Consider the following 16,935-nt stretch of genomic DNA (forward strand, 5'->3'; position numbering starts at 1 on the left):
GCCAACGTGTATTTGAAAAAAACATCTTTTTCAAAACAAGACCCGCCCCCCCCCCTCATATTTTCAATTGTTTTACTTCAATAAAAAATTTTCATTCAGTGTTTTTTTTTATTTATTTATAAAAAATCAAAAGGAATGCAGAATTATTTTCACAAGCTTTTTAGTTTATATTTACAAAGGGTGTCAATAATTACGGCCACGATTATATATACAGTATATACACTGAACAAAATTATAAATGCAACACTTTTGTTTTTGCCCCCATTTTTCATGAGCTGAACTCAAAGATCTAAGACTTTTTCTATGTACACAAAAGGCCTATTTCTCTCAAATATTGTTCACAAATCTGTCTAAATCTGTGTTAGTGAGCACTCTGCATGCTCGTCGTCCTCATCGGGGTCTCGACCTGACTGCAGTTCGTCTTCATAACCGACTTGAGTGGGCAAATGCTCACATTCGGTGGCATCTGGCACTTTGGAGAGGTGTTCTCTTCACGGATGAATCCCAGTTTTCACTGTAAAGGGCAGATGGCAGACAGCGTTTATGGCGTCGTGTGGGTGAGCGGTTTGCTGATGTCAGCGTTGTGGATCGAGTGGCCCATGGTGGCGGTGGGGTTATGGTATGGGCAGGCGTATGTTATGGACAACGAACACAGGTGCATTTTATTGATGGCATTTTCACATCAACAACCTGATCAACTCTATGTGAAGGAGATGTGTTGCACTGCGTGAGGCAAATGGTGGTCACACCAGATACAGACCCCCAATAGAGTAAAACTGCACATTTTAGAGAGACCTTTTATTGTGGCCAGCCTAAGACACACCTATGCAATAATCATGCTGTCTAATCAGCATCTTGATATGCCACACCTGTGAGGTGGATGGATTATTTCGGCAAAGGAGAAGTGCTCACTAACACAGATTTAGACAGATTTGTGAACAATATTTGAGACAAATAGGCCTTTTGTGTACATAGAAAAAGTCTTAGATCTTTGAGTTCAGCTCATGAAAAAATGGGGGCAAAAACAAAAGTGTTGCGTTTATAATTTTGTTCAGTGTATATAAATTCAAATTCATCATGGAAAGATTTTCCAAATTAATGCTTTCTGGAGTTTACAAATTAAGGCATCTGAAAAATTATTTGAGGCTTAATGAAATTCACTAAAGCCTCAGGTCTGCATTATATTCAATAGTCATTTAATTATAAATCTGTTTTTTACTTTTTCATCATGTTTTTATTCACTTTCATCAGCCTTTTTAACAGAGGATTTAATGCTGCAGAAATTCTTGCAAATTCACAAAAACAACATGAAGAAGAAAGCAAAGTATATTTTTGAGGGCAACAACGAAAATGACGCAGATCTCGAGACTGTTTACACAGAGCTGTTCATCACAGAGGGAGAGATGAAAGATGTCAATCACAAACATGAGATTATGAAGATTGATGATGCTTTCAAGAACAAAAAAACACAGGACAAACCAATCAAATGCAATGATATATTTACTGAACTGAGGAAAAACAATGAGGAGAAGATTGTGCTGACCAAGGGAGTCGCTGGCATCGGAAAAACTGTCTCTGTGCAAAAATTCATCCTGGACTGGGCAGAAGGAAACACCAATCAGGATATAGTCTGTGTGTTCCTGCTTCCATTCAGAGAGATCAACATGATTAAAGACAGAGAGGTCAATCTCCATGAGTTTCTGCTGAAATTCTATCCTGAATTGAAGGACCTGGAGAAATCAAAGTTATATAAGGAATGTAAGCTAGTGTTTATATTTGATGGACTTGATGAGAGTCGCCTGCTTTTGAACTTTAAAAGCAAAACACTGGACACTGTTGAGGAAAGATCATCTGTAGATGTGCTGTTCACAAGTCTGATCAAAGGTAAACTGCTTCCATCAGCTCTTGTGTGGGTGACCTCACGACCAGCAGCAGCCAATCAGATCCCTCCTCGGTATGTGGGTTTGTTCACAGAAGTGCGAGGATTCACTGACCAACAGAAGGAGCAGTACTTCAGAAAGAGAATCACAGATGAGACTCAAGCCTCCAGAATCATCTCACACATTAAGACGTCTCGTAGTCTCTACATCATGTGCCACATTCCTGTGTTCTGCTGGATCGCAGTCACAGTACTTCAGGATATTCTCATTGAGAACAATGCAGAGAACATCAGCACAACACTCACTGAAATGTACATTCACTTCCTGCTGATACAGATGAACATGAAGAACCAAAAGTACGATGAACAAGAAGAAACAGAACGTACAGAGCACCTACAATTAAATCGAGAGATGATTTTGAAGTTAGCTAAGCTAGCGTTTGAACAGTTGAAGCAGGAAAACATTGTGTTCTCTGAGAAAGATCTGAAAGAATGTGGTATTGATGTGAGTAAATACACTGAGTTCACAGGAATGATCGTTGAGATCTTTAAAAAGGAAAATGGACTTTATAAGACAAAGGTCTTCTGCTTTGTGCATCTGAGTGTTCAAGAGTTTTTCGCTGCAGTGCATGTGTTCATCTGTTACCTGAACAAGAACATGCAGGAGCTTCAGTTTTTCTTTGAAGATTCAGAAGCTACAGCCAGACAAAAGTTTCACTTCTTCTTTAGAAATGTCAAATTTCATGACTTAATAAAGAGGGCCACTGATAAAGCCATGGAGAGTGAGAGAGGACATCTGGATCTGTTTCTGCGGTTTCTGATGGGCATTTCACTGGAATCCAGTCAGAACCTGCTCAAAGGCCTGATAAAACACACACAAGACACCAGTGTGAGCATCCGAAAAATAAGTGCACACATTAAACGATTACAAAAACAGGACATCTCGGATGAAGCTTCAGTCAACCTATTCTACTGCTTACTTGAGCTGAAAGATCATTCATTATATGAGGAAATCCAGAGTTACCTCAGTTCAGATGAACATCCAGGAAGAGACCTCTCATCTTCAATGTGCACAGTGCTGACCTACATACTGCTGATGTCAGAGAAGGTGCTGGATGAGTTCAACCCAAAGAGGTTCACGTCACCTTCAAACTACACAAGACTTGTCCCAGCTGTGAGATGCTGCAGAAAAGTCATGTGAGTAATTTCACTGACTGTGGTTTAATTAAATGTTTTGTTCTACATCACTAAACAATTAAATGTTAAAATACTATGTAAAATACTTTCACACTGTCTGGATTATGAAGGGCATAATAAATTATTGCAGAAACACTGAACATCAGAAAATAATCTGGTTAAACATTCTGTTTTGTCAGATTTGACGGCTGTGGTCTTGATGAAGCATGCTGTGAAACTGTGTCTTCTGCTCTACAATCATCAAACTCTCATCTGAGAGAGCTGGACCTGAGTAACAATCACCTGCAGGATTCAGGAGTGAAGCTGCTTTCTGATGGACTGAAGAGTTCACATAGTCGACTGAACATACTGAGGTTTGACTTTCACATTCACTGAATCACTAGGTTCAAATATGTGGAAGAATAGGTATTTCTTAACTATAGCTAGCAGATATTTCCCGTTTATACTGTAGTACAATTGTATCAGTGGCATTTTCTCCAAGAACACAAGACAGGCAACGCCTACTCAAAAAACCTGATGAGAAATCAATCAGGCTTCCTAACCATCCTGGAAAATCTGGGATTTTGTAATGCTGGTTTCCAGTTATGAGAATGAAATAATATCTACAAATAATGAAACAATACCTTCTTAATGACTTCTTTGAACATTATGTTTCAGTGAACTTTAAAAAATTTTTTTAAATGTTCCCTTTCCTTATAAATTTGATTACAATAGATTTATTTTCACTTCATCAGAAATCCTCTGCTCCGAGGATCATCTTACTTTTGGTTCTTGCCTCATTTCAGTAGAACAGATTCAATGTGTTGATAACTTGACAAACGCTGTGACTGGATCATTGAGTCAGTGAGTTGAACTGGATTCATGAATGATTTGCTGCAGTGTTGAGCACAAATGCACAGATGAGGTATGAACAGGAGTTGATCCTGAGGCATTTTTTGGGCCTTGAAGTTGCTGCCCTGGCATTTGTGCTTATTTAAGATACTTATAACTTTTTAATGGATACATCGGTAACACTTTATAATAAGTATACAGTAATAAAAAAATGACAAATTATTTGCAAACTATTAAAAGAAAAGGTGCTGCAAAAAAAAAAAAGCGGTAACACTTTCTATGAAGCCCGTATTTATAATACATTATAAGGGTATTCGTATATATTGAATGAATAATACATTATAAAAAAAACATATATGTTGTATCGTCTCATAAATAATCATAAGAACAGTTTTAATGTATTATAATACTTACTTATTTGTGGTTATAGCTTTTAAGAGTATGATGATTTATAACACACAATGAACACGTATCAATTAACACAGTGAACATGCATCCATTTAAGTTACAATAAATTATATTTCCCATAGTTATAATGTATTATAAGTCTCATATCTTGCCATTGTTTAAGATCTGCACAATAATTTAGTTATTAGTGTTTTTACTGTAAAATGACAAATACAAAGTCTTCATGAATACATCCAAAAGGCTTTATAATTTGGTCTTATTATTTATAAGTGGTCTTTGTAAGCTTTAAGTAAAGGGTAACACTTTAGCATAGGGAACATTTATTTACTATTAACTACGACTTTTCCCTCAATAAATTCCTAATTTGCTGCTTATTAATAGTTAGTAAGGTAGTTGTTAAGTTTAGGTATTGGGTAGGATTAGGATGTAGAATAAGGCATTAATATGTGCTTAATTAGTACTAATAAATGGCTAATATTCTAGTAATATGCATGCTAATAAGCAACTAGTTAAGAGACCCTAAAGTTAAGTGTTACTAAGTAAAGTAACTTCACTTTACTTAAAGGTTTTTGAAACCTTCACTTTACTTACATTTCCACATAATGTACATTATTGTTTCTCCTCTATGCCCCGCCTTTCTGAAACGCGTAGATTTTTACAAAGCTCATCGTTCTGAAAAGCAAGGTGTGCTCTGATTGGCCAGCTATCTAGTGCGTTGTGATCGGCCGAATACCTCAAGCATGTGATGGAAATGTTATGCCCCTCACCATACTGTGATGCCGTGTCCCGGCCGGAGCGACGAGACAAAAACATTAAAACCCATTATAAACGAGGCATTTGTTGCATCCAGTGGGGACATAATTACTGATTATAATGACTTATACTGTCTTTTTACGCATTGCATTGCATCACGCCGCGTAAACATAAAACCATGTCTGCATTTGTGATCGGAGAAATTACAAACAACAAGCCTACTCTACACTGCTCAAAACTTGAATCGTCAGTGGCAAATTCTTTAAAAATGAAAATGTACTTACAGTCTGTGTAAAACCTTTAGTCCAGACCATCAGTAACAACATATTCAACATATTATAAGGTTTTTAATAATGCATTATACATTCATTATAATGCCTTAAGAATACCCTTATTGTCACGAATTCGGTCTATTAACTTCCGTTCACTCACCACCAGAGGTCACCCGCTCACTACATGGACTCTCACACTACACAGACTGTTACACTATACCTTAAACTACATTTCCCATCATCCATTGTACTGATTGCACACAGCTGTAACCAATCACACGCTCACCTGAAAGCTATTACACACACTATATAACACCCACTCAGATCCTGCTCAAGTCGCCGAGTATTGTATAGCGTTTATCACTCTCCTAGCGATGGCTACTCTACGGAGCCAGTTTCTAGTTTTTCATAGTCTAGTCTTGCCTTGCCTGTTTTTCCGTATTCTGATTCTGTCTGTGGATCTTGGATTAACCCTTTGCTTGCTGTTTCGGACTGTGTTTGCACCTTGCCTGGATCTTTGCCTTGTACCTGGATTATCAATCTAGTCTCACCCTGTTGGATTACGTTCGCTGTCGACTGACCCTCGCTTGTTTACCGGACTGCTCTTGCCTTGTCTTCTACATACCAGTTTGCCATTGTCTATGACCCGTGCCTGTTTCTGACCACTCTTCTAAATAAAGCTTACAAATGGATCCGCACGTCTCACGTCTCGTTCGCCCCGTAACACTTATAATGCATAATAAATACAGGTTTCATAGAAAGTGTTACCCCTAATACTCTTGATGCATTGTGCACCACAGTGTTGCAATCCACACCCACATTAAAAGCAGCAGACAAGGTCCGTACTTTTTTGAACAGCTTAAGAACCTGTTTACATCATGCCAGCACTTGATCTGGTGTATGAGCTGCCAATATAAGAAAAACAATATTGAACACAATGAGAATGCTGTACAACACAGTACACACACATATGATAAAATAAGCATATAAGCTCTAATTTCTTCTCCTGAATAAAGCATAAAATCAGAATGCCATAACAGTAAGATCCTGATGATTTGCAGGGGACAGACTTTATTTATAAATAAAGTAGAGTTGAATTGAGTTTAATTGAGTATTATGTATGAGCCACAGAAGTTCAGTACAAAAGGCAATACAACTATTGGGTGATCGAAATCAGAATGCCATAACAGTAAGATCCTGATGATTTGCAGGGGACAGACTTTATTTATAAATAAAGTAGAGTTGAATTGAGTTTAATTGAGTATTATGTATGTGCCACAGAAGTTCAGTACAAAAGGCAATACAACTATTGGGTGATCATATTTAGTATTTTATTTAATAATGGCAGTAAATTATGGTAAAATGTTTTCATAATGAACCACTGATCATTTTTAGTTAACCACTAGAGATTTCACTTATGGGAGAAGGAGGATCACATTGTCATTGAAATTGTGATGAATGTGCATGTAACAGACCCAAAGTTTGAAAAGTCTATAATCTGTAATTCAACTAATACAAAGAAGTATGTGTCTAAACATTTTTTTTTTTGCTTGTTTGTTTGTAATGTATTTTTTAAATGATTTTCTCAAGAATTTGTTCCTCATTAACAAAACCTAGATTTCACATAACCATACAGTACATTTTTCTGCAGAGTTCAGTTTGTGCCAAATAGATACTCAAAAATAGGTTCAACTTTACTTCAGGGACACAGCAACAACAAAAAGTGAATATAACTCATTCATAGTGTTTTTGAAACTAAATTGTGATTGTACCTCTTTGCCATGGAGCATTCTTTGCTTGTTTGTTTGTAATGTATTTTTTAAATGATTTTCTCAAGAATTTGTTCCTCATTAACAAAACCTAGATTTCACATAACCATACAGTACATTTTTCTGCAGAGTTCAGTTTGTGCCAAATAGATACTCAAAAATAGGTTCAACTTTACTTCAGGGACACAGCAACAACAAAAAGTGAATACAACTCATTCATAGTGTTTTTGAAACTAAATTGTGATTGTACCTCTTTGCCATGGAGCATTCCTTTCCTTCCTGTCTTTTTTTGCGAGACTTTTTTTTTTTTTTTTGCCCTTGACCTTCATCTTTTTCTTCTTCCTTTTTTTCTGTATCTGTGTCTGAGGTAAAATCAGATCTAGAAGTTTCAGATGAAGAGTCTGTACAGCTATCATCAGAGGATTGTGAATGACTAGAGTCATCTTTCATTTTGATAGCTGTTAAACGAGACAATGAAAAGGATACAGGTTCTGAATATTGTTGTGTAAAAGGAACATGCAGTACATCAAAATGATCAAAATTATGAAAATGAATGTCTGCCTTGATTTTATTCTAGTATCCATTAAAGGGATAGTTCACCCAAAAATGAAAATTTGATGTTTATCTGCTTACCCCCAGGGCATCCAACATGTAGGGGACTTTGTTTAGAGTCTATCAGTCTTATAATGCATGGCAATGGTAACAAAATCTATGAGTGTAAAAAAAAAACATGCAGACAAATCCAAATTAAAACCCTATGGCTCGTGACGACACATTGATGTCCTAAGACACGAAACGATCAGTTTGAGACAGAAACCGAACAGTATTTATATCATTTTTTACCTCTAATTCACCACTATGTCCAACTGTCTTTGTGTGCGAGCACGGCTTCCGGTGCGTGAGGTGTATACGCGCTCTGGCGTGGTTTACGTTAATGGGTGTTGTCGCGGGAGGAGCAAACGACAGACACAGTTTATTAACAGAAAATCAACAAAGTGTCCAGAAAAAAGGGAATCAAGTGTCCAAACGGGGGATCTGGTGTCCTCGTCGTGCTGCGGGGTTCGTGAAGGGAAGGGCAGTGGTCAGGAAGGAAGGGTCCAGGTAAGGAGTGGAGTCCGGCGGCCGCACGCGCTCCCCTCTCCGGTCCGGGGCGCGAGGGGCGGCGGCTTCTATCAGCGGCTCCGTCCTTCTCTCTGCCCACGGCGCTTGAAGGGACTAGACGACCCAGCATCCTTTCCCAACGGACGTCTGGACTGCGGGTAAAAAATGATATAAATACTGTTCGGTTTCTGACACAAACTGATCGTTTCGTGTCTTAGGACATCAATGTGTCGTCACGAGCCGCAGGGTTTAATTTGGATTTGTCTGTGCATGTTTTTTTTACTCTCATAGAATTTGTTACCATTGCCATGCATTATACAACTGATAGACTGCAACGGTTGGACTTAAAAATCATCTACTGTATTCTACTGAAGAAACAAAGTCACCTACATCTGGATGCTCTGGGGGTAAGCAGATAAACATCAAATTTTCATTTTTGGGTGAACTATACCTTTAACTGTATAAATTGAGTTATGCATTATCACGTAAAAAACAAATAAAGAGTTAAAGAGAGAAGACAGGGAAAGGAAACACAGGCTAGTGAACGTGCACACAACAGCACCACTGTTAAAGACAGTAGGGGACACACTGTTGCATGTACACTAATACTACACTTTCCTTTTCTTATGTACCATCAGTGCCTGATAATTTAATTTAGTGGTTTACTTTGAAATTTAAGATGTTAATGTTGATTATTACATGGCTCTGTGGAATACTTGATTCTGATTGGTCAGTCGTGACATTCCGAGGTATGTTATTCCTCGATAACAACCAGTAAAAGCTGATAACACACGCTCATCCGGGTAACTGAAGTCAGCGCTATACTCTTGCCAGGGACAGTTTCTCTTTGTGGGAGCTTTGCATTTGCTTAGCTAATAAAATATTAAAACTTAATTAAATAATTGTACACATAATATTGAATTATGTCATCCTGGTATCACAGACTCACTCTCGTTTCATACAAACGCAGCTGCTGCCATTTGGCGATTATTGTTTTGTACACTGTAATGGATTATAAGATGTAACTAATTACACTTAATTCTTTATGTGTTGAAATGTTGTGTAATTAGTGAAGGAAGAATGACTGGAGGATGCAAGAGAAAGAAGTGGGTATTTAGGATGTTGAGTGTCAGGAATGAAGAAAATGGAAGTGGGAAGCCTAATCTAGAGCTTGTGGAAAAAAGGTCTCAAAGACATCTTGGTCCCCTTGATCGCCCATCATGTAAGATCTGGGTCCTCTGTCATCAGTGACGAGTGGTGTGCCCACTGCATACTGTCGGATCTAGGGTGGTATGTACAGTAGACCCACATTCAGGTGCACACACCCAGCATATTGAAAGAGCCTGGAGAACATACACGGAGCAGATCTGGAGGCTTAGGAGGAACCGGACTGAAAGCTTGCTATCTGATCACCTCACTGTAATTGAGTGGTATGAATGGCTTGCTAGGAAACACCATGATGGGGCCTTTGGTAGAATAGTTCATGACATTTCAAAACTGTATAAGTAAGTGTGTGTCTGTGTGTGTGTGTGTGTGTGTGTGTGTGGTACTCCAATGGTGGTGTGATGTTTCTATCTGTCAGGCCATCTTTTCTTTGTCATGTCAAGCCATGTTAATAAAAATAAATGAGTTATGTTTTCGGTATGATCTGTGTTGTGTCTGCTTTTATCCTTACAAAAGAAGGTTAAGCAATGGCCAACTTTTAAAGTAATGGATCATTAATAAATGTTTTATTAAGGTTAAATAGTACTCATTTTAGATTAAGTCATGCAAAATGCTTAATAGTCATTAATTAATTGCTTTAATACTACCTTTATTATACGTTAATTCCATGAATAATAAGTGTTCCAAAATGTTTACAAAGACACTAATTAAGTATTAAATGTGCATCAATTCACTTTATACATAAGCATTTATTTACTGTTAATTAATAACTTCTTTTTTTCATGAACCGTTAACAACTAATTTAATACCAATGTAAAATATATCACTTAGGTATAGTTAACAAGTTGGTAATAAAGGATGAAAAAACGTTATGCAAGTCTTTAATTAACACTTAATTCAATTACAATTAATTACAGTAATAATACTGCTTATAACTTGTTTATGTGATAACAACATAGAAACTACAATTTATATATTAATTAATTGTAAATTACATTTACATTTAGTCATTTAGCAGACGCTTTTATCCAAAGCGACTTACAAATGAGGACAATGGGTCTCAGTTAGCTTAACGCAGTACACGTAGTCTACAAGGGACAATTTTTATTTTTTTAAAGAATTTATATATTAGAATAGAGAGTGCTAGAGTTAGAGGGTCAAATAAAGATAGAAGAGATGTGTTTTCAGCCGATTCTTGAAGATGGCTAAGGACTCAGCTGCTCGGATTGAGTTGGGCAGGTCATTCCACCAGGAGGGAACATTTAATTTAAAAGTCCGTAAAAGTGATTTTGTGCTTGTTTGGGATGGCACAATCAAGTGACGTTCACTTGCAGAACGCAAGCTTCTAGAGGGCACATAACTCTGAAGTAATGAATTTAGGTAAATGGGTGCAGAGCCAGTGGTGGTTTTGTAGGCAAACATCAATGCCTTGAATTTTATGCGAGCAGCTATTAGTAGCCAGTGCAAATTGATAAACAGAGGTGTGACGTGCATTCTTTTTGGCTGATAAAAAATGAATCTTGCTGCCGCGTTCTGGATTAATTGTAAAGGTTTGATAGAACTGGCTGGAAGACCTGCCAAGAGAGCATTGCAATAGTCCAGCCTGGACAGAACAAGAGCTTGAACAAGGAGTTGTGAAGCATGTTCCGAAAGAAAGTTGGTTGAACACAGCTCGTTCAAGTGTTTTTTCAATGAAAGGTAGAAGGGAAATGGCTTGAAGGAGATGAGATGGAATAGGATCAAGCTGGCAAGTAGTAGAATGATTAGAAAGGATGAGTTTGGAGACTTCTGCCTCAGAGAGTGAAGAGAAGGATGTGAACGAGTGTATGTTTGCTGGTAAGATGTGCTTGACAGATTGTGGTGTGGAAAATTGTGCACTGATTAATTTTATTAATGAAAAACGTGGCAAAGTCGTCAGCTGTTAGAGTTGATGAAGGAGGGGGAGGAGGAGGACAAAGGAGCGAGGAAAATGTTTTAAAGAGCATGTGAGAGTTAGACAAATTGTTAATTTTGTTATGGTGGTATGTCCTTTTAGCAGTGGAGACATTAGCAGAGAAGGAAGAGAGGAGTGACTGATACACATTAAGGTCAGTAGGATTTTTGGATTTGCGCAACACCCTTTCAGCAGCCCTGAGCTTAGAACGATATTCATGGAGAACATCAGATAGCCAAGGGGCAGAAGGGGTGGTACGGGCTGGTCTGGAAGACAAGGGGCAGACAGTGTCTAAACAAGATGTAAGAGTGGAGCAGAAAGTATCTGTAGCACTGTTAGCATCAAAAGAGGCTAACAGTTTAGGGGAAGGAAGCGAAGATTAAATCATAGCAGATAGCTGGGAGGGTGAGAGTGAGCGTAGGTTATGTCGAAAGATGACATGTGGAGGGGTTTGTGTTGTGTCAGGAACCATGCTGATGTTAAGTGTGTGGAGGAAGTGATCTGAGGCAGTGGAGTAACCAGTTTATATACTGGTTACTCCAAATTAACAGTTTGTTAATTATTTGTAAGTACTTTATTAGTCTGTACTTATTATATTGTAACTAATGTTGCTTAAAATGTTTACAAATACATGAAGTCTATCCCCAAACCTAAACATAACCACATAAAAAATGAAATGACATAATGCTGACAATATGAAATACATACAAATACTCATTAGATCACATTAAAATACATCGGTTAGGATTAGAAAGTTAGGCGACAAATTATACAGTTTGTACAGTATTAAAACTGAAAATGAATGCAATTAATGTCCAATAAATGTTGGTTTAAAGCACTTAATGATATTTTCTGATTTTCCATGATATAGTCTAAAGTGAGTACTATTTATGGTCAATATGTTGTTAATAAAGCATTATATAATTCTTTACATATGAGCTAATAAAACAGCAACACTTTGTAAATTACAGTGATAATGAATTGTAGGGGAATTTATAGTTAAACCCCAAGGACCAGGTGTTGAAATGAAGACCAGGAGTAAAAGATGGAGTTCGTAGGCCGCTCTGCGTTCAACTCAAAATCACCAACAATTATACCCTGACAGAGGATGATAATTGCGTCAATGCAAAATTCAGCAAAATTCTGGTTCCAAAACCTAGATAAACTTCAAGCATATCTCCAAATTATTATTGCAGGCGTCAGCAAATGAAGAAGAAGACACCTCAGCTTGGTTCAGGATGGCGGCAGGTGACAGCCTTCTCATCTAACACAGAGAATAGATGTCGACACACACATACACACAGAGCCCTTATCTGGATCTCAAGGTTTTCTAGCGAGTATCTTATCAGTATGGTTGGTTACACACATACTATGAAGCCAACAATCTTGGAGAACAGAAATACAGGATAGAACAGGATTTTTAATATCTGTTATTCAACATCTAAATGTCACAGTTCTCTTCGTCACTCATAGCTCACGTAGATGGTAGGTCATCCTGACCCCCTTACCATGGCCTTGTGACCCTAAGGAAAGAAATACACTCAGCATGTGTTCACACCTGTTACTCTGATCACTTCTAAAAAGGATATATGCATACTTATTTATTTTTTTATTTAGTCATTTAGCAGATGCTTTTATCCAAAGCGACTTACAAATGAGGACAATAAAAACCAGTCAAAACTAACAAAAGAGCAACAATATATAAGTGCAAATGTCTCGGTTAGCCTAACGCAGTACTCGTAGCAAGGTGTGTATATATATATATATATATATATATATATATTACACACAAACACATACACACACACACACACACAAAGAAAAACAAGTAGATAGAATAGAAAAAATAGAAAGCGTGTTTGTTTGTTTTTTGTTGTTGTTTTTTTAAATAAAAAAGATAAATATAAAGTAGAATTAAAATAGAATAGAAAGTGTTAAGAGTTAGAGGATCAAATAAAGGTGGAACAGATGTGTTTTTAGTAGTTTCTTGAAGATGGCTAAGGACTCAGCTGCTCGGATTGAGTTGGGCAGGTCATTCCACCAGGAGGGAACAGTTAATGAAAACTTCTGTGAAAGTGATTTTGTGCCTCTTTGAGATGGCACAATAATACGCCATTTCTGAATGACAGAACCTAGTGATGCCATGTAGACAGAGAAGAGAAGAGGTCCACGTACTGAGCCCTGAGGCACCCCAGTAGCTAGATGTTGTGACCTGGACACCTCACCTCTCCAAGATACCTTGAAGGACCTATCTGAGAGGTAAGACTCAAACCACTGGCGTGCGGTTCCTGAGATGCCATTTTCCAATAGGGTTGACAGGAGAATCTGGTGGTTCACCGTATCAAAAGCAGTAGACAGATCCAGCAAAATAAGTATAGAAGATTTGGAACCCGCTCTTGCCAGTCTTAGGGCTTCAACAACTGAAAGCAAGGAAGTCTCGGTCGAATGACCACTTCTGAGATTCTCAGATTGGTTGCTGTCCAGGAGGTTGTTCTGTGAGAGAAAGATTAAGCATTTAAGCATATTTATTAAGCATACTTCAATCTATACTAATATAGATGGCTCTACATTTTAAGTCAATCATCAGACAATATGGGAGGCTAAATACTGATCAATAACTTGATTAATAATTACACAATATATATTAATATGAAATAATTAATATCAGAAGGAAAGATATGGTCAGGTCGGCATCCACTTCATCCTCTCCTTCAGAATGATGAACTTACTATTTGTATATAATCTATGAATGTATTAACTACAGGTTATAAACTATTATTGAACTACAATAGTTTTAAAATGAGTTATTAGTGCTTTGTTATTGTATAATTATGATAAAGTGTTACCTAGTAAAGTTCAATCAATAAAGTCAATAAAGTCTAATTACACTGTATTTATCACAAACATGCACTGCGGATTATAAACTATATACACTCATAAATTCACATTAATATCGCTGTTTGTTTTGTTCTTTATACAGGCTATGTGGATGTAATCTCACTGCTCAGTCATGTGAGAGTTTGTCTTCAGCTCTACAATCCTCAAATTCCCATCTAAATGTGCTGGACCTGAGTAACAATGACCTGCAGGATTCAGGAGTGAAGCTGCTTTCTGAAGGTCTGAAGAGTCCAAACTCTAAGCTGGAGATATTGAGGTTTGAGTTTCAAATACTTGATTAATTATTTTGCAAGTTAATTATTAAAAAAACACATTGTTAAGATTTATTCTGTATGCAGTTACTGTGTTCTTCTTGTTCAGATTTTTCACATGTAATATCACTGCTCAGTCTTGTGAGAGTTTGTCATCACTTTTACAATCCTCAAACTCTGTTCTGAGAGAGCTGGACCTGAGTAACAATAACCTGCAGGATTCTGGAGTGAAGCTGCTTTCTGAAGGTCTGAAGAGCCCAAACTGTCAGCTGGAGATACTGAGGTTTGAGTTTCAAATACTTGATTAATTATTTTGCAAGTTCATTTTTTAAAAAACCACACTGTTAAGATTTATTCTGTACGCAGTTGCTGTGTTCTTCTTGTTCAGACTTTCCATCTGTAATCTCACTGCTCAGTCTTGTGAGAGTTTGTCATCAGCTCTACAATCCTCAAACTCTGTCCTGAGAGAGCTGGACCTGAGTAACAATGACCTGAAGGATTCTGGAGTGAAGCTGCTTTCCGAAGGTCTGAAGAGTCCAAACTCTAAGCTGGAGATACTGAGGTTTGAGTTTCAAACACTTGATTAATTCTTTTGCAAGTTAATAAAAAACACACTGTTAAGATTCATTCTCTATGTAATTACTGTGTTCTTCTTGTTCAGATTTTCCCTCTGTAATCTCACTGCTCAGTCTTGTGGGAGTTTGTCATCAGCTCTACAATCATCAAACTCTGTCCTGAGAGAGCTGGACCTGAGTAACAATCACCTGCAGGATTCTGGAGTGAAGCTTCTTTCTGAAGGTCTGAAGAGTCCAAACAGTCAGCTGGAGATACTGAGGTTTGGGTTTCAAATACTTAATTCTTTTGCAAGTTAATTTTTAAAAAAACACACTGTTAAGATTTATTCTGTATGCAGTTACTGTTTTTCTTGTTCAGATTTTCCATCTGTAATCTCACTGCTCAGTCTTGTGAGAGTTTGTCATCACTTTTACAATCCTCAAACTCTGTTCTGAGAGAGCTGGACCTGAGTAACAATAACCTGCAGGATTCTGGAGTGAAGCTGCTTTCTGAAGGTCTGAAGAGCCCAAACTGTCAGCTGGAGATACTGAGGTAATGGTTTTCCATAAAATAATTAACAAAATGCTACCACAATAAATGGCAGTTGAATTTTGTCAAAAAAACATGTTGCTTCTGCTCTCAATGGAATTCCAGAACTAGGGACAAAAACAACATTTGCAGGCATTTTTCCATATTTGTACAGATGTCTATAGATGTGGATTGCACTAAGATTGAAATGGCCGTAAACAATGTAGCGTCTGCGTAGGATCATGCATGATAGTTGGACTGTTTATGGCTTAAAAGACCCCTTTTAGCCTTTTGACATTTGCATATAAATTACAGTTCTGGTCAGGAACTTTACGTTCGTATAAGGGTGTAAATTGCCAAATGGTTCTTCGCCGTCAAGTAAGATTAGAACCAGCCCCACGAGCATCCTGCAATCTGATTTCAAACACATTCCACAAAAAGCTGTAGATGGCCAAACGAACACACACACACACACACCCAAACTAACACACACACACACATAAAGACATTTCTTTATTTTAGACTATAATTAATCAGTTATAATTGTATCTGGTATATGCATGTGGTGTGTACATTCCCTTGTTAGATTAGATGAGTTACCACTCGTTATTTGTATTAGTTAAAGCCATAAAACACTTATATTCAGGTGTATGTATGTATCTTTGGTTTAATCTATTCCAAATGGGTCCAAAATTAACACGGCTCTGGCAAGTATATGAAAAGGGTGTTTTCACCCTGTAACTTATTTATAAATTCTAACAATGCATGGTTATGAGAATATGATATTGGTTAGTGTGATCATCAGATTGCGAAGGTTATGATGTAATTATAAAAATGTATGATTATATACATATACAATATACGAGTGAAGTGTAACACAGTATACATGAACTCATCTCTACCAGTGCTGTGAGTTTGGGTCACTTATAGTGATGTTACGTTCGTGAACGAATCGTTCTTTTTGAACGAATCTTTTTGGTGAACGAATCGTTCTCGTTCATGTAATCCATTGACTCATATTTCTCGTTCACTGAAATTCCTCCCTCCACAGCAGCACGGCGCTATTGGCAGCGCATGCGCAGATCAGTGAACCGGGTATCTCTGTGGACTGTTTCATCCTGTCAAAAAATGACTAAACCTTGAGCCAATAGCCTTCGAGTATGAGATGTGACGGAGCATGTGATTTGTTGAATGTAGTGAACGAATACGCCCTTCACTGAATGAGTTTCTTTTTAGTCTGAACGAGAGAGATCTTCTCGTTCGAGAATGAAATGACCGAACTGATACATGTCGTTCGTGAGTTGAATGAACTGGTACATGTCGTTAGTGAATGAAATGAATGAGAGTGTACTGGGTCAGTCGGCCATTAAGCATGTCAATCTCAATCAGCAATCAG

At 37.5% G+C, this 16,935-nt stretch overlaps 1 protein-coding gene across 1 annotated transcript in view; it reads left to right on the forward strand.

Annotated features, from left to right (window-relative positions):
- The window catches only part of LOC107575420 (NACHT, LRR and PYD domains-containing protein 12-like), a gene marked incomplete at its 3' end in the record, with an annotated part of 25,565 nt that extends 10,039 nt beyond the window's left edge, over positions 1–15,526 (forward strand). Inside the window, exons 4-9 of the mRNA XM_016261798.1 lie at positions 1,252–3,076; positions 3,256–3,429; positions 14,288–14,461; positions 14,566–14,739; positions 15,118–15,291; positions 15,390–15,526. Of these exons, the coding sequence (XP_016117284.1) occupies positions 1,252–3,076; positions 3,256–3,429; positions 14,288–14,461; positions 14,566–14,739; positions 15,118–15,291; positions 15,390–15,526 (2,658 nt within the window). The remainder of the gene's footprint in view (positions 1–1,251; positions 3,077–3,255; positions 3,430–14,287; positions 14,462–14,565; positions 14,740–15,117; positions 15,292–15,389) is intronic.
- Between the last annotated feature and the right edge of the window lie 1,409 nt (positions 15,527–16,935).

The sequence above is a fragment of the Sinocyclocheilus grahami genome, unplaced genomic scaffold (genome assembly GCF_001515645.1).
Source record: "Sinocyclocheilus grahami isolate Dianchi unplaced genomic scaffold, SAMN03320097.WGS_v1.1 scaffold2627.1, whole genome shotgun sequence".
NCBI lineage: Eukaryota > Metazoa > Chordata > Actinopteri > Cypriniformes > Cyprinidae > Sinocyclocheilus > Sinocyclocheilus grahami.